Source organism: Stegodyphus dumicola, chromosome 1, assembly GCF_044657685.1.
Source record: "Stegodyphus dumicola isolate Sdum_Otavi_A_Nest chromosome 1, ASM4465768v1".
NCBI lineage: Eukaryota > Metazoa > Arthropoda > Arachnida > Araneae > Eresidae > Stegodyphus > Stegodyphus dumicola.
Window position 1 is genome coordinate 88435968 of NC_140768.1, and position 18840 is coordinate 88454807.

At 31.7% G+C, this 18840-nt stretch overlaps 1 protein-coding gene across 3 annotated transcripts in view; it reads right to left on the reverse strand.

Annotated features, from left to right (window-relative positions):
• Nct (Nicastrin) overlaps window positions 1-18840 on the reverse strand; it is a 102005-nt gene that overhangs the window by 62776 nt on the left and 20389 nt on the right. For 2 of the 3 annotated variants that reach the window (XM_035370005.2, XM_035370003.2), the window contains exons 3-4: window positions 7266-7389; window positions 7071-7192 (exon numbers count right to left, since the gene is read on the reverse strand). In XM_035370005.2, the coding sequence (XP_035225896.2) occupies window positions 7071-7192; window positions 7266-7389 (246 nt within the window). Of the gene's footprint in view, window positions 1-7070; window positions 7193-7265; window positions 7390-18840 lie in introns of those variants that run through there. The other variant, XM_035370007.2, reaches the window with a different exon arrangement.

Below are 18840 nucleotides of genomic sequence, written 5' to 3' on the forward strand. Positions count from 1 at the left end.
GAATGACACTTTTTCTAAAGATAAATTTGAAAATAATGAATCAATATTTCACAATTCAGAAATTTTGGATTTCAGCAAGCCAAAAATCTGTAATTCCAGCTAAACCTGAAACACATTCACCCCAATCCGAGACTTTTATTTATGACCCGGTTGTTTTAATAGTTTTTCTTTGTAACCTAGTACAAATGTTTATGGTTTGTAAGGATTTTAAGTTTTACTAGCATTTATTTTAAAACTTTACTGTCCCCTTTTGTTTTCCACTTCCGGCCAGAATAAACGAGGTTTTTTAGTATGCAAATTGAGCTTGCAAACTGTTAAGTATTTATGTTGTGGCTTTTAGACAAGAAGGAGCTAGAAAGAGAGACTTCTTCCTACCTTATCTCACGTGCGCTTTTCAGTCAGTTGTTGTCCGCCTTTAAGGCCAGAAATTTAGTCCTCTTGGTACTGAAGACGTATCGTAGTTTTCCCGCATTCTGCGTACTACATACGTAAAGATTAAAAGGCTAATTTTAGCAATACTAGTCTTTGTAAAGTATTTGAGTTTAGCTCTTACTTAAATTTAATTAGTTTGTAGTTCTTATTTTTTAAGGTTCAGACCATAAATACTGGTCTTTGTATCCCAAAGTGCAGGAGCAGCTGTAAACTGCGAAGAATAAAGAGTAGTTAAACCGTTCCCACTTGTGTTGTATCTTCTACACTTTCAGGAACATAGCTTTCAGTAAATTCCCTGTTCTTACTCAGGACTCCAACATGCTTACCAAAACAATTAGGTTTTGGTAAACATGTTTACCAAATTAGGAAAAAAAAAAAAACGTCCTGATAGGATTACTGGTAAATTAAACATATGTTAACATTTAAATACTTTTTCACTATTGGAAAAGTAACAAAAATCAGGATTCGTACACACTTCTGCACATGGAAATTAAGTACTTTTAAGGACCATTAATGAAAAAAATTAAGGACCTATCAGCAAACTGGAGTTGAATAAATTCAATTAAATTCAATCAACTTATGTTTGAACTTCACTTTTGTAATACCACTCTTAGAATAAAATAGATCCTTTCTTATTAAACATAATTTAATAAACATAACTATAAAACAAATTTGAGAATAAAATCCACTTTATAAAATTTATCAAGTAACATTAAATATTTTACACGTATAATAGTTGGAAATATTTGAAAGATAAGTGACATTTTATTTGCGTTTTACTAACAGCTAGCTTTATGTTGATTTTTTCTTTTATGTCTCATTTTGCCACGTACTTAGTGTAGAAGTTTAGTAAATAGCAGGTGGATTTTATATCAAACGGCATAAGATAAAATGAGAAATAAAATTATAATCAGCATGATTCGTAACAGAAGATTGGTTGTTGCAGTGCTGCTGCTTGACAAGAGAGAGACCTGTTGATCAGAACAAACCTGAAAGCCTGATGTTGGCAAGTTTTGAAAGTTAATTGTGCTCCATCTGTCTGAAGCAGTTAGTGTTGTAGCTTCATGTAGAATTTCTGGGACTGTAACCCAGCATTATTTTAAGTCTCACTAGATGCAAAGAATAAGTTTTACATGAATTTTTACATCTTTGTGTTTTATCTTGTGACAATGGTAAGGATTAATGAAAGGCAATAACTTGTTTTAATAAGCAGGGATAACTTTTAAAAATGACGCAGTTACTTACAAATAATTAAATTATGTAGTTAAATAGCCTTAGCTGTTATATATTTACATGACCACTGTTAAATTTTAGTTTTAAAACATTTGTTAGAAATCCCAATCTAATAACATTTCACAGTTTAAAATGCACGTATTTTAAGACATAACGGTATTAGGATAATTACACATTAAAAGCTACGCAACAAAATATTTATGAGTCTTTTTACTTTGAAGCCTTCCCAGATATTTTGGCTTAATTTATGCAAAGTTTCTTCTCTTTAAACATCTTTTCTAGCAATTAGAAATCTATTTCAATACACAAACCAATGTTCCCACTAGTTTCTGCTTGCTTTATCTACTGATTTGGTAATCTCTTAACAGTGTACCTAACGAGGTTTTACTTGATCTGCTGATAGTTAATAGTCAAAAACATCCAATAGACATGAAGCAAATTATCACTATGTCTGAAAGTAAAGTCACAAAGGTTTAAGTAAACCTCTTATTTAAAAAGAACTTAGAACATACAGGCATGTTCTAATGTTGATAAAATTAACTACAGTTTGTGGTGATGCAATTAAACAGGGACAGTCAAATTCAAACTAAGAATGTGGACTAGTAATGAAAGACTACACAATTTAATTTTAATCTAAGCTGGCTCAGTAACTCTATCGTAGTAACAAATTCAAATGTTAGCAGCGATAACGCAAAGATGAATAATTACAAATTATCAGAACTGGCAGGAACTAAGGCAAAATTCAAATGGAGGACAAAAACACTCTGTCTTACAATCTAAAAAACCTCAGTTTAAAAACTATCTGATTTGCATTACGGTGAGGAAACGAAAAGGGGAAGTTATAGTAAAGGCTAAAATTGTAAACAACTGGTTAATTTGCATAATAATAACTGTACATATCTTTGAAGAATAATTTGTTTTCCTCTTTACGTATTCAGTTTCTTTCTTCAATATGTTTCCCCTTCACTTTAGAATTTTTGGAATTAATTAAAGATTTCTGTTATTCTAAAAAACCAGATGCATTTAGAATGTAAAGAAAAAGATGAACATTCAGAATAAATATGAAACGATATATGGTAAAGGCTGGTTTCAGAGCTGATGAGACAGAATTTTTAGAATTTAATGACACACCGAGCAACAAACTCTAGAAATGGCAAAACTTCTAGAATTCAGGACAGGCACTGGGAGCAAAATTTAGGACAGCACTAGGCAGCATAATTTAGGAAGGCACTAGAAGGCAGAATTTAGGATCTACAGAGATTGCATCAGGTGGGAAAATGCCTAGCGCCAGCCCTGTGTATGATCTATTAAGACATATTAAGTGCATCTTTTACTTGTCAGTTTTCAATATCTTTACTAATGGAAAAATTCTTTTTTATAAATGCCTATCCATGGAAAGTAATGTTACTTTATAATATGACAGCAAAAAAAAATGAAAATGTTTTATTTTAATGTTATTCCTTAAACATAATTTCAATATATTGTCATTATTTTAGTTAAATTTATCAATGTTCTGTTTCAAAAAAATCTTCGAAAAATTCACAGATATCCGAATTAAAAATTTTCTATCGAAACTGATCTTAAAATCACCAAAATGTTGATAAGTCGTCAAATTTTGAGCCATTTAATAAAAGAATTTACATCATCCCCAAAAGCGGAAAGTTGTTTAAGAGCTCTTCATTAAGAAAAAAAATTAAATAATTTTGAAATGCTTATGTTTAACTCCTTGCTCAAAAACTCCAGTATCACACCCTTTATATTAGAAAAACAAAACAAATTATAACCCATGGACCCATTCAAAAGATAATATTTGTCAGAGAATAGCCAAAAATATTCCACCAAAATGATAACTTACTCTCAAAATAGCAGTCGTAAAAAGAATGCAGAAATTTCAGATGATTAAATCTAAGGACCTTCTGCCAATTTTGGCTGAAATTAAGGACTTTTAAGGACTCTTATGGACCGTGCGAATCCTAAAAAATACATATGAAAATGTAAAAGAATAAAAAAGTTTTAATGAGAAGTGTGCTGTTGTTTCTCATTAACTAGAACTTTCAGGTCTACAGAAAAAGATAACTTTATTCTTAAATTTATTTAGATATCTAACTAGTTTCTGTATTTATTTTTTAGAGAAACAAATATCAAGAAAGCTGTTTCAGTTGATAATTTGTTACAAAAAGCATTAGAAATTTTTAAATGCCCTTTACACCAAAAATGCATTCTCTTGATGACAGGATAGCCAAATATATATCAATAGTACTTTTCAAAGCTCCTTCCAGTGCTAAGACAGTTCAGTCAGTTCAGATATGGATTCAATATTTGAATCTAACACTTCCATCTCTAATATTTTTTATTTATCATGAAAATGTTTTTGATCCATGCTTCGTTGCTATAGATTAGAAGGTTTGCAATCCTATCAGATATTAGTTGATAACAACTGAAATTTCATCAGGCATGAAACTATCTTAATTTCGTATTCTTTTTACACTTCAGTTAGCTTCATAAAAGCATTGTAATCTTTTGTTTTTACACGAAGAATCCACAAACTGAGCTTTTAATTGCACCATCCATCTTTACTTGTAATTTATGTAAAAAAATCTATAATGTTAAAAATATAGGATAATTTGATCAACCAACTAATATCTTTAAATTCCAGTACAGTAATAGCCCAACTATCCAGAAAGCTTGGAAAATGTCAAATTCCAGATAGTTGAGGGTATGACAAAAGGAATTCACAGTTTTATAGATCCCTAAACTGGTGTGCATGTATAAGTTAAAAAGAGATGGGCCAAATAATATAATTAGAATTAAAGAGGAATGCTGTGACACCATTTGGAGATCTATATTGCCAAATCCAGGTGGTGACAGTGTAAAGATAGAGAAGTGTTTCAAACTTATTCTTTCAGAAAATCAGAAATTGTGGACTCATAAAATTTCTAATATTTCATATTGGCATACTTTCTGTGAGATTTTGATGATTTGGTTGCTCTATAAACATTAACTTACATATTTGTTGTCATGCAAATTACTGAATGTAAATTTAGTACAAATGTTAAGCACAAACACTTTCAGACTGCAAACTCCATCACCCTCCTCAAGTTTCATATTTCCAAGAAGAGATATATTAAATATAACAACATACTGTATCTGCATAAAATTAATACAATCTTAGTTAGGCTACTATGAAGATAATATACCAATTGCTTGTGACTGCTGATAAAGGGTGACATTATGAAAATTTAATGTCAACAACAATGAACAACAGGTTACAATAAGATAAGTACTTCAAAAGAAGTCATTTGACTTCTAATGTAACAGAGTTCAAATTCAAGGAGAGACAAGCTGTGAAGAATAATAGTCTGACATGATTTTGAACCTGACTGTCAAATTGTACTTGTGAGAAATCAAAAAGGCTATCACATTGATTTGCTCACGTTAAAAGTATATTTCACGATAAAAAGATACAAGTAGATTCTGGATGGTATATCAACAGGTACCAGTTAATATACAACTTCCTCTTTTTTAAAAACTCATATTTTTAATCTGCACTATTGGAGTCATGCAACACTTTATGTACCATGCTACATTAATTAATTTTGTATTCCAATAAACTTATACGAGGCTCAGTTCACAAAGAAGGTGAAAGTTTTATTGCTATGCCAAATGCCATTATGTAAGGGCAGAATCCATAATTCAGCTTTAGAAAATAAGATACTTAAATATTCAGTTGACCATGTTCAACATATAGATTTTTAAGGCTATGGGTTAAACATTATTTCTTTTGCATTTTGAACAGCTAATTAAAATTTGGTGCCTGACTTCTACAGAACAATAAGCAAAGAATATGTGTTAATTTGCAGGACTAATTATTTTGCTACGCATACTCAAATCAATGAAAGCGTGAGGTTCAGTAAAATGGTGACATAAAAGACATGTGTACCATGCTACATTAATTAATTTTGTATTCCAATAAACTTATATGAGGCTCAGTTCACAAAGAAGGTGAAAGTTTTATTGCCATTTTAAATGCCAAATGCCATTATGGTTGCAGAAATGTCTGGTTTTAATAAATTTATCAATCAATTTCAAACCTTCATGCCATTTTTTATATGCTATATGCTTGTAACTGCTTATTATCTAATTAAATAAACAGCAATCTATAATAACCTAATTTAGTAAAGAGTGGCCTATTCCTTAAAACTTCTGCCAAAATAGTCAGCACATGGTTGCTGGGATTTCTACCATCATTCATAGTTGAAAGAAAAATCCAAACATACGAAAAATAAAAATTAAAGAACGAAAAATAGAATTTTAAGAATAAAAATAAAAGAATTTAAAGAAAATTATCCATATTTGTTGGTACTATTGAATACCTTGTATATAAAAAAAGGGCATACCCATTTTTGTTAACGGAATCAGATCCTTCAAAACCTATTCTTGGGTCATTTACAAAGAAACTTTTCATACAATGTAAATAAATCATTAACTGTTAAATCAATAATAAAAAATAAAAAAATGGTAGAGTAGATTGAAGGGTGCCCCTTGGATTATTGCTAAGTTGCTGTTTCATTTAACGCCAAGTTGTTGTTTCATTTATGGTAACCTGAGTAGTTGAATGCTATGGAAACACTATTATGACATAATTGGATGCATGATTGCAGTGAATTTGAGTGATGGGATGGATTTTATTATTTTGTGATTTACATGGTAAAATGGCTGAATGCTGTAAGATTAATTTGAAGTTTCTGTACGATTTCAAATGAAAGAGAAAAAAGCATTAATTGACTGGTGTGTAAATGAAGGTTTACTTAGTTGCCATTATAAATGTCCTGTTTGTAGGAAGGAAATGCGTATGGTCAAGCGTCAGACACCAGCACTACGGAGGATATTTTTTACTCTTATTTTTGTGAATTTATGTGGCGACGCCAGTATACAGATTCTAGTTCATATAATTTTAGGAAGTTTTTGGTTGCTGTTAAGGAATTTCATTTGACTGAAAACAGAGAAATTTGTAAATAAGGTAAGTGGATATTTCCTAAGATGAATTTCCTTTTTTATGTTTTTTCATTGTTTGATTTAAAATGTAGTTTATCGAGATTATATATTTTTCGTTGGCTGTTTCTTTGACTTTTTAAGTGAATATAGATCGATGTGTACATGGACAAAGTCAAGGGCGTGCACGATGCCTAGTTTGTGTAATTCTCCGATGTTTTTTTAAGTGAAAATAGGTCGATGCGTACATGGATACGTAGTTTGTGCAATTCTTTGACTTGTTGCTTAGGATTTATGTAGCAGCTATTTTTGCACCAAAATAACAAGTCAAAGAATTGCACAAACTCGTTGTCCATGTACCGCTAATCATCGCCAAGAGGCACCCATAAATATATTTTTACCAAAAAAATTACCATAATTTCTGTTGGGGCATGACTGATCTGGAGAAAAGCTTTTTACTGGAGGCAATTTCCTGGATTTGAAAATCAAAACTCCCCTTATCTTTTCAGACAACTTTATTTTTTTCATATTTCGCCTAGAATGATAACATCAGTTAGAAGAATACAGAGTTTTAAAAGTATAAAATATGAATGTCTGAAAAAACTTACATATTAAATAAATTAATTGGCATGGCTACAACAAAAGGCATCGGAGGTGGATCACTTGTAATATTTTCAAATTCTTCATCTGTGTCCAGCACATATAATACACCAACATTTCCACTTTTATGAGCTTAAAAAGAATAAAATAATATTAGCTTTTAAATAATAAATTAAAAGGGAAAAAGTAAAAAAAAAAAAAAAAAAAAGAGAAACCTCTGAGAATTTTTTTAACAAGTCTAGGAATAAAAAATTATATAGTAAAAAAAAATCAGATATGGTGTACAAGCACTTTTTCTTCAGATTGAGATTCCTACATATCTTTTTCAAACACCTACCAAATATGAAATCACACCATAGCTAATGACAATACACTGATACTTTTGGCCCTTGGGCAACTGTATACGGGGTTAAAATTTTTATATTTGACTTAATAAATGAAGCCCCAGGACATATTTGTTTGTTTTGAACGAAATGCTGCTTATACTAGCTTTTATGTGCTGGTACAGCAGCAAAGAAGACAGAAAGAATTAGATTCTAAAGAAATTCAGTTAAGATAACAAATTACACTCTTCCTTTTCATTTGATTCAGCTTATTATTATGGCTACCTTATCAAAAATTAAAGTTTGAATTTCTGATTCTGGAGCTGTAGTAGGATCTCCAAAGCAAAAGCATACTTGATACTTGGGAAAATCTCATATAAGCGGCACTTGGGCACAATTTTTTCCGCCATCTTGAATTGTGAAAAATTGCTGTATCCTCAGAAGGAATGTTTTTAAGCCAAGAGGGAAATGGGATTAAAAGGCACTTTACAAAAATTCCCTCTTCAACCTAATACTGAGGAAAAAGCTCTGCTGGGAGAAAATCGCGTAAGGCAAAGTGCAGTGTGTGCGTTGAAAAGGTAAATGATACACATAGAACAAACTGTAAACAATAAGTTATTGTTGTGATTAAGTAGATCTACGTACTTTTTTTCATCTTGGTATTTTAGATTATGATACATATAACTCCAGCATTATTAACTTTTATACTTCTCTTTTTTTAATTCTTACCATAATTTGAACAATTATCCGTAATAATAGTTATGTATGTTTGAAAATAAGTTCTTTATGTAAATGCAGTAATGATGACAAAAAATGCAATATAAATCACATAATTAAAGATATTTTAAAAAATAAAATATGCATGTATTTCCACAACAATATTACATCCTCGAAATATATTCCAGGCTATTCAATCATTATCCAGTTCAGTTTTATATTGGACATTACGGATTCTTTTATGCACATATTTCACTTAATAAGATTAAGAGGGTTACTTTTATTCTGCTTTTCTTGTTTAAGTGCAAAAATAGTTTTCATGTAGGTAAACAAAGAAATGTAATCCTGAATTGCATAACTGCAAGGAAACAAGATTTGTAACAAGCGCTCCTATGACTTTTCACGACGTTATGCTATTGTTTAAATTTCGAAAGGAGGCCAATCAAATAGAATGGGATAATGTTAATTGAATTGGTCTGTATTTATTCCATGAAAAGTTAAAAATCATAAAATATTATTTATGTGCAATCTGAACGTTGTCTATAACAGTGGTTTCAAACTGGCGGTGCCCTGAAGCAATTTTATGCAGTTGGCGAATGTACTTCAGTCATGCATTTGCTGCAAATACAGTGATGCAAAGATTTCTATGTTTTACTTATTTGAAGTCTGAGTTTACATTACATTTATTACTATTAAACATGAACATGAGTAACGTCAGAAAAATCTATAAATATAAATCTTATTCAAAGATTTGAAGATACAAATTTAGTTAACTTTTATTCTATTTTTGTGAAAAAAATAAAAAGAAACCTTTGCTCATGTTTTGGCTAATGGTTTAAATTTTTTACTGATATACCCAACTTTTAATCCACAAAATCCTCTATATAAAGAAATCAGTGAAATATGCTTCACGTAGAAAAATAGCAGAATCATTTTTGTTTAATACAGTACAAAGCCCGTAATTCAAACATCCATTATCCGGAATGATCTATAATCTGGACCTCAAAGACAAAAACGTTTTTTGTATGCTTTACGCATGCGCATAATGCATTCACACATGTACGTTTAATGTATAACTGACAATATAAGCTAAGCTAAAACTATCTTTACTAATTCTAAGGCATTTCAGTTAATGTTGCAGACTGCGCTGTTCCTTAATCTTCTAATTGGATCCGGCTTATTATTTTTTGCAGACTGTTAGAGCAATTTTATAAAAATTAAGCTTGAACTTTCAATTATGTCAAAAATAGTTTCCAATTCTGGAGCTGCCAAAGGATCTACAAAAAACATGTTTCGATGTCCATCGAACAAAAAGTGGAAATGTTGCAAAAAATGTATAAAAGCATATCCGTCTCAAAATTATGCGAGGAGTATGACATTGGAAAGTCAACTGTATATGACATAAGCAAAAAGAAAAAGGAACTTTTTGAATTTTTTGTAGATTCCGACACCCCACTTGCAATGAACAACAGAAAAAGGGTCGGTTATGCTAAAAGTGACGATCACTGAATGGGTCAGACAGCGTCGCAGCGAGGGCATGCCATTGGCGGGTCCAATGTTAATCACTCAGGCCAAAATATTTCATGAAGAATTTAACTTAAACACTGAGTGCACATATTCGACAGGTTGGTTAACCAAATTTAAAAAGTGCCATGGTATATAAATTCATACATTCATTAAAAACAAATTCCTCTGCAAATTGTTCAGCAGCTGATACTGAAGCTGCTGAACAATTTGCAGATGAATTCATTGAACTCCTTACTAGTGAACAATTATCTCCAAAACAAATTTACAACACTGATGAAACTGGTCTCTTCTGGCAATATGACGACATCGAGCGTTTAAAGGAGTAACGATTTTCCCCGTTATATATCGTGCAAATAAAAGAGCATGGATGACATAAACATTGATGAATGATTGGTTTGAAAATCATTTTATACCCGAGGCTTGGCGACATTTGAATTTGGTTGGTTTACATGATGACTCAAAAAAAGTCCTGATTGTTGACATCTGTTCGGTGCATACTTCACTTGAAGTTTTAGTGAAAGATAATGTATCCGTATTATTCTTCCCTCCAAATCGTACGTCTATCATTCAGCCTATGGATATAGGAATAGTGCACACGCTGAAATGCAAATATAAAGTAGTACTTTTAAAATCTATGTTAAATTTCTTGAACAATGGCAAGACTATTCAAAACTTTTTGAAATTTTTTAGCATAAAATCTGCTGTGTAGAGCATCACAAGACCGTGGAAGGATGTGTCGCCTGATACGTTAAAAAATGCTCGGCATAATTTATGGCCAGCTACCATATTTATGGTGACGACGATGAAGGACGATGATGATAACCGTGAATTTAAAGGTTTTCGGACATCACAAACTATGGTGAAATTTTACAGTTATTGGATTTTGTGGAGAAGCAGTAATAAATGAAGATGATATAACAGAAGTTTTTCATTGCGATGACAATGCCCCAATCATCAATCAATTAACGGAAGGTGAAATCTGTAGTATGGTTCTAGATCCAATAAATACTGCTTTCGCTAGTGAAGAAAGTGAGAGAGAGGTTATTGAAAACGAAAAAATTTTAAATGACAAGTTAGTCAGTATTATCGACACAGCAATTACAGGACTTGAACAGTGGAACTTTGTAACTGAATAAGAAATTATATCGGTTTATAAAATTAAAGAGAAAGTATTAGCACAAAAAAAGTAGCAACTTAAACAACTTACATTGAAAGAAATATTTAATAAAGTAAACAAATAAATATTAAGAATTTTTTTGTAAATTTTGATACCCTTTAGATCATAATTGCTCTTTATTTCATATATTACAGTTTCATATTTTTAATTGTATAATTTCTGCATGCCATCTTACCAGATTTAAATTGATGATCTATAATCCGGAAAAAACCCCGATTCGGAATTGCCGGAAGTCCCGACGAGTCCGGATTACAGACTTTGTACTGTATTTTATACTAACTTATTAGCATTTCAAAGTCTGATTATCATTTTGTTGCATTTTTAATAATTATATTTGAATATAAATTTGATTATGTAGGGTTAAAAAACTGTTTTTATGATAAAGAGTGTCTTTCTGTGGCCTAAGGGTAAAATTGCTGCACACGGGTAGTTCCTCTTGGAGTCAAACCCCGGCTAACTGGCTTCCGACTCCTTCAGCAAATAGCCCGGAAGTGCTTTTTACAGGGTTGCCACTCAAACAGGAGAATGAAATTCCCTGACTTTTCCAGATTTTCCAGGTGCGTTTCAAGAAAATTCCAGTCTATCCGCGTAATGTACGTTGGCTACGCTAAGAGGTAAATTATGGTATTACTTGTATTGTGTAGCAAATTCACTTAATTATTCAATAAATCCCAAAGGACATTATTTATTCTTAATTATTCTTGGTATACTTTGTTTGATAATTTTGTTTACTTTTCCACTTAAGAAACTTAATAAAATTTAAGATTACATTGGATAATAAATGTATGTTTTATTTAATTATTACTCATGATCATCACCAGTTCAACACAAGGCTAATCCGGTCCTTATAAATCACAACGCAATGCTAAATAGTTAGGTTAGATTTTAGGTAAATTTAATTTGTGTGAGGTATGTTCTTAAAAAGCACCTTAACACTTGAAAACACAAATATAATTATAATAGTTGTTGTTTTCTCCATTGAAGATTGAGATTAGAATCTTCACAATCTGGAATAAAATAAGGCTTTTTTTGCAGACATTCTGCAGCTAAACGAAACAAAGAAATCTATTTTAATAAATTGAGGTATTTTATATTTAGTCGCAGCATACATAAGAAAAAAATATGTGTATTAAATTTCGTGATGGTATGTCATCATACTGCTAGAATTAATTTCAAGATTATGCCAAAGAAAATTTCCTGAAATTTAGAAATATTATTTACTAATAATTAATAAATTTAGAGGGAAGAAGCATCATTAAATTATACGAATAACATAAAAATAAAGATAATTACTTAAAAATTGAATTAGAATAATCAACGATATTTTAGCGAATATAGTTATATTACATGGTTAGCCTAGATGACAGATTACTATTTTTTATTTTACTGCAAAATGGCAAGGTATTTATTAAAAAGAAAAGTTTAAAAAGATTTTGCGGTAAAATTCTAGTATACGGTAAGGCTTTGGCACGATTTTGAAAATTGTCGCCAAGATCAAAATGACCCGTTTACTGCGCATCATCATGTCGCCAAATCCATACATGGAGATTATTTTAACCAAAAAACGTCTATGCAAAGAATCTCTAATTCTTTGGTCTATGTAAAGAAGAAACTTGTCCATACAAGTAAAATGCTATTACGCCGCTAGAATGCGGAGGGAAAATTTGCCAAGGGATTTGGCGACGGAACCTGGCGGCCAGAATTTTCCTCTCCGCGATGTGTACCGGAAATTGAGAAACGTGTTAAGAAGAAACGTTCTTTAACAAAAACAAAGCTACGAAAATCCGTTTTTAAATTATTGCGAAAAATCCAAGAAGAAACGTTTTATCAAAGGACGTTTCTTCTTGGATTTTTCGCAATAATTTTAAAAACGGATTTTCGTATTTCCCCCCCCCCTGAAAATTACTAACCTATGAATTAATTTACTTTCGCCAAAAAAAAATTTTCTTTTAATTTAGAGTTTAACTACTTGCGCTAAGACTAAACTTCACGGTTGCGGTGCCGTGCGTACAATATAGCAAGTGGTAAAGTGTCTCATTTACGCCGCTCCGCATCTGCGAGTGCAATCCAGAGCTGTGTAACTCGAGAAATAAACAATCTCGTTGTTAAGCGACGTGTGCACCATGTTATTTTCATTTTTGCGATAAATGCTTATCCACGTGGTGTTCACGTCGCTCGCAGTTTGAGACAAAAACATCTCGACGTGCGTGGCACGTCTTTTTAGCTCAAGTGGTTAAAGAAATTTTAAAGGATATTCATTTAATGAACTCTTGATAACGTGACCTTCGAACTTCGACACCGGTTTCCAGCTTTGGCGGCAGATATATCACGCATGCACAGCTGTTTCCCTCTATGATGGAACGGAGCCACGTCTGTTGCAGAGGTTTTCCTTCTTTACAATACATATTCTTTGATTCTAACCTCCATCGTACCGTATACTAAGATTAAACCCATTTTGTTTTATACGAGAACAGGTACTTTCTTTAGTTCATGCACTGCACATGCGAGTCTCGAGAATACTGGAAACCAAAAGTTGCGGGAAACTTGCTTTGCCTTTCTAAAAGGCAATCAAATTGGAGCTGCGAAAATTGGCTCTGTGCCAGCAGACACTCACGTGATAGGCAATTCGCCAAAAAAGTTATCTCTTCCGACGTCGGCGCAAAAATCGCTTTTTTTGGCGGGATCACTGTATGAACTTCCCTGACTTTTCCAGATTTTGACAAAAATACTTAAATTCCCTGACTTTTCCCTGAATTTTTTGGTCAATTTTCGAATTCCCTGACTTTTCCCGGTTCTCCCGGTTTTCCAGGTAGCGTGGCAACCCTGTTTTTATATTCTAAATAAATAATCCTAATCCTAATATTTACACATGGACATAATTAAAAAAAAAATGGCATTTGGTTAGATTAAACTAATGACTTCCATAAATTATATATATATATATATATATATATATATATTTGTATTAGAAGTACAATTTATTTAGAAATTAATTTCTGCTTGTTATGGCCAGACTCCCATATATTTAAATATTAACTAAAAATTTTTTTAAATTTCATTCTAATTAGAAATTATCTGGAAATACAAGTGGTAAGTTAGAGAAAGAGCATATTCTATAAAAATAAAATCATTTTACTCTGATCAGAAGTGTAATTTATTTATTTAAGTCTATAATTAAAAATTTTAAATAAATTTTTAAAATTTATTTAGAAATTAATGGGATAATGTGAGCCATAAGCACGGAAAAGACGCATATTTTGTAATTTTCTTGTACAAAAATCAAATTATCTTATTCTAATTACAGGTGTAATTATTTAGGAAAAAATTTAACAGTGAATTCAAAACATCTACTAACAAAGTCATATGATCATCAGCACAAAGATTTATCTGCAAAGTCATGACATCCGACGCAAAATGTCTACATGCATTAGAAAGAAAATACGCCTTTCTTTTTCCCTATCTTATTTAATATCGGAGCTAGCAACCTAAACATTATTCACACTGTTTGGCAAATAATATCGCCCAAGTTGGCGAACGCAATTTCAGGAACCTCGCTAAGTGCTGGTTATCCGAGTATCCCCGCTACTTGCCTTCCATAATACCTTTGGCAAAAGAAAACTGAGTTAATACAATTCAGATTTAAGAAAGTGCAACTGAAAAAGTAGACAAAACAACAACCATACTATAGCATATATTCTGAGGTGACCAGACAAAAGCCCACTGGAAAGCACACGCAACAAAAGCCCACAAAAAAAACCCCACTGTGATTATTGACCACGCGACAAATACCCACACCGATGAAAGCCCACATAGAATATAATCCCAAGCTGATAAAAGACCACACTAACAAAAACCCACACTTATATATATGTTACGTTAAAATTAATATTTTTTTTTCAGCTGTACAAAGCAGATTCATGAAATAAAGATAAAATAAAAATTAAATTAAATTAAATTAATAATAATAATTACTAAAAGCCTGTAAGTCGCTTTCGCATATTTCAGGACTTAAATCCACATATCCACTTTTAGTTGAATGGGCTAAAACATTTATTTAGAAGACAAATATATGATAAGATATAGTTTTTATTCTTATCAATAGAAAATAGCACTAAAAAAATCTGAAAGGTTTCAGATTTTAAATTACATTTACAAAGGGGCGTTTTTTTTTTTTTAACGTTTTGTGTGTTATCTTTATTTACTAAATATCATGCTCAAGTCTAGTTCTTAAATAATTTTTATCTAAGGATTTAGCTACAATTTCAATTATTTTAAAAATTTTCAATAAGTGGAAAATGAAAGGAATTAAATATTACTGAAGAAGATTTGAAAATATTTTTTAACCATTTTAAAGGGATAATTCACTGTTTTTGCAGTAAAACTGCTCAGTGGAAAAAAATGCTAGTTCCTGATTGGATAGTGTCTCTAACAACTTTTCGAAGAACTAAGTAAACCTGTCTGTTATATCAAAGCAAAACCATCGTTTAAAAGTAAAACTAATGAACTTTTTCTAAAAAATTAAATTATTGCATATACAGTCAAAAGTCTTTAATCAGGACGTCCATAATCTGGAATGATCTATAATACGGAGAATGCATGCGCAGATACCTTTACACACATACGCTCATAATACCTTTATACATGCACATATGCGTGAAGGTATTATGCGCAGATACCTTTACCTATACGCTCATAATACCTTTACGCATGCGCGTAATACGTTTACGCATATGCGTTTAATGTATAACAGACAGTATAAGCTAAAATTATCTAATTATCTATTTCAGTTAATCTTGCAGATTGTGTTGTTCCTTAACCTTCTAATTGGATCCGGCTTATTATTTTTGCAGACTGTTAAAGCAATTTTATAAAAGTAAGCTTGAACTTTCGATTATGTCAAAAAGAATTTCTGATTCTGGAGCTGCCAAAGGATCTACAAAGTAAAAGCATGTTTCGATGTCCATCAAACAAAAAGTGGAATTGCTGCAAAAAATGGATAAAGGCATATCTTTTGTTTCTCTAACCATACCCAAATCTGTTTATCAATTTCACGCTGCTCTGCGGGGAAGGGGGGGGACAACGTCGTGGCACACAATGAAATGGAAGTTGATCTGTCAGCACTATCCTTATCTTCAGGGCAGATGTTTTTATTTTATTCGGCTTATAATTCCTTACTAAATGTAGTATTTCATCTCAATGTACTGCGTCTTTGATGTGACTTAAATCAAATTCCTCGTCATTATAAACATCATGAATACACATCCAATAGTTTTCTGGTTGCAATTTTCTAATTTCGACTATGCGTAATGTATGCTTTATGCATGTGCGCATTGAAAGAAATGTTTAAGAAAGTAAACAAATAAATATTAAGCTCTTTTTTTTTTTGTAAATTTTGATACCTTTTACATCATAATTGCTCTTTATTTCATAAATTCCGGTTTCATATTTTTAATTTTATAATTTCTGCATGCCATCTTACCAGATTTAAATTGATGATCTATAATCCGGAAAACCGATAATCCGGAATTGCCGAAGTCCCGACGAGTCTGGATTAAAAACTTTTGACTGTATTAAAATTTACGTAAAAGTAATATTTTTCTTTTTAACTTTCATATGGTTGAAAACGGATTTAACTATTTGAATAATTTAAATAACGAAGGATTCTGAACTCAAGAACAAGAGGATTTATTAACCATGAGTCCAGCGTTACAAGAAAAGAAATCTTGAACATTAAAAATAAATCTTATTTCAATAAAATATTTTATGTTACTCGATTAAATGTTAACACTTAAAAAAAAAAAAAAAAAACAGTTCATTTTACTTTACCATAATTATTTATGTACAAAAACTTTCAGTGAGGCAAATTTAAAGAGCATTTAAAAACTGAAATTCTGGGACTGAATTTCACTGTAACACTTCTTTTGTGGGTTTTATGCTCTAAATGCATATTAAATATAATTTCGCCTAGATTAAGAAAAAGAAATGCATATCATGTAAAAACTTATTATTTAGAAGAAATATCAAATTAAGTTTATTTTAATGACCTTGAAATGCATTGTTCAGTCACAATTTCATAATGACTCAAGGACGCCGGAAGGTTTCTAATCAGTGTGTGGGGCTAATGCCTATTTACTTTGGATAAATATTAGGTGGCCCCTTCATTTCTATGTAACATAACATGACAAGCAGTGGTTTATATGTTAAGCACACGGTGTGCTCTTGTGAAGAGTTCTGTTGAATAAAAAAATTTCAACCTTTATCCTTAGTCTGTTGTTACTGAACATTATGTTGGCTAGTGAGTTTGGTTTGGTTTATGTGATTACGGCAAAGCCTCGAGGGCTATCTGCCTGAGGGAAGGGTCGCCTTCGTGGAAAACTTTCTAAGAGAAACTGGCTCTATACAAGTTACACATGGGGAAAACTACGAAACTGCCCATGCAGCCAGCCCGTTTGCGGGATTCGAACCTCAGACCAAAGTACCAGTGTTCCGCGACTTTACGATTCCACCGCTGGGTGGGCTCTCTTGACTAGTGACCAGCAATCTTACAGAAGATCATTGACACTTTGCATGTTCTCGTGAATGGTTAGACCTTACAACTTGTTTCTTAGCTCCATTCTTGAAGTTAACATTCAAACATAAAATTAAATAAAAGTCTACGTTTCAAAAATTTCTATTGATTTCAAAATGGAAAAAATTGTGAGCATTTATTGAGATAAGAATAGTTGAGAGAGCCAGTATGCATAACTTAACTCTAAAGATTAAAAAAAAAAAAAAAAAAAAAATTCTTTTGATTGGTAGAACGAATCTCATATAAGACTTAATCATTTATTTTCGATATGTGAAATTTTCTAGACGTTGTTCCTTTGAAAATAAATCTAAAAAATATTGCAAATATTGAAAAAATAAATAATTAGTTGGATGAATAAATGTTAATAAAAAATGAAATAAAAGCTGTACATTAAGAAAGCATCAGTCATCCAATTCTCAAGCTTTTCATGTAGGCACAAGGCTCACCAGCGGCCAAGCGGCAAAAATTCAGCACTGGCCAAGCGGCCAGTGCTGAACACTGGTAGTTCGAACCGGCATTCGAATCCGGTGGAAAGGCTGACTGCATGGGCGCTTTCGTGGTTTTCCCCTTATTTAACATGTATACGAACGAGTTTCCTTTAAAAAGACCTCCACGAAAGCATGCCTGCTGTTGGCTTAGTGCCATTCCATCCTTCCTCTTTTCATGCCCAGTACGAAATAGCGTCGTTTCACCCACAGCCGTTCGCACTTATTCTCTCTTTCCCGTTTCATTCACTGCTCGAAAAGTCACTTTATGATTAAGAAAAGATATATTCAGACGAAATGACACTTACTACTTTGACCTGACTTAGCTTTTGATTTCTAATATTTATTAAACATTTCCTTTAGATAAATTTATTTTGAACAGAATAATGAATTTCATGCATGTTCAAGAGGTGTATTTTTGAATCTAATTCCATTTTCGTTATATAGTGTACATTTTTTTTTATTTCACATACTTCTAAGGCAATAGAACCACTGTTCCTCTGCTTTGACAAAAAATCAAAATGTAGCAAATGAACATGTTTTATTAAAAATATAGTGAACACTCTATAAATGCGACCGTTCACGGGTTTAAAGGATTTTGGATGTAGATGTGATGGTCTTAGAAATGTTATATTCCCTGGCAATGCTTGTTTATATTCTCAAAAAATAAAGGTCTCTTTCAAAAGATGACTCCTTAGAAATGACGTCAATAGATGTAATTCACAATAATTATTTTCTACTGGATAATGGATTTAATTTAAGCTAATGTTAATTAGAAAACGGCTA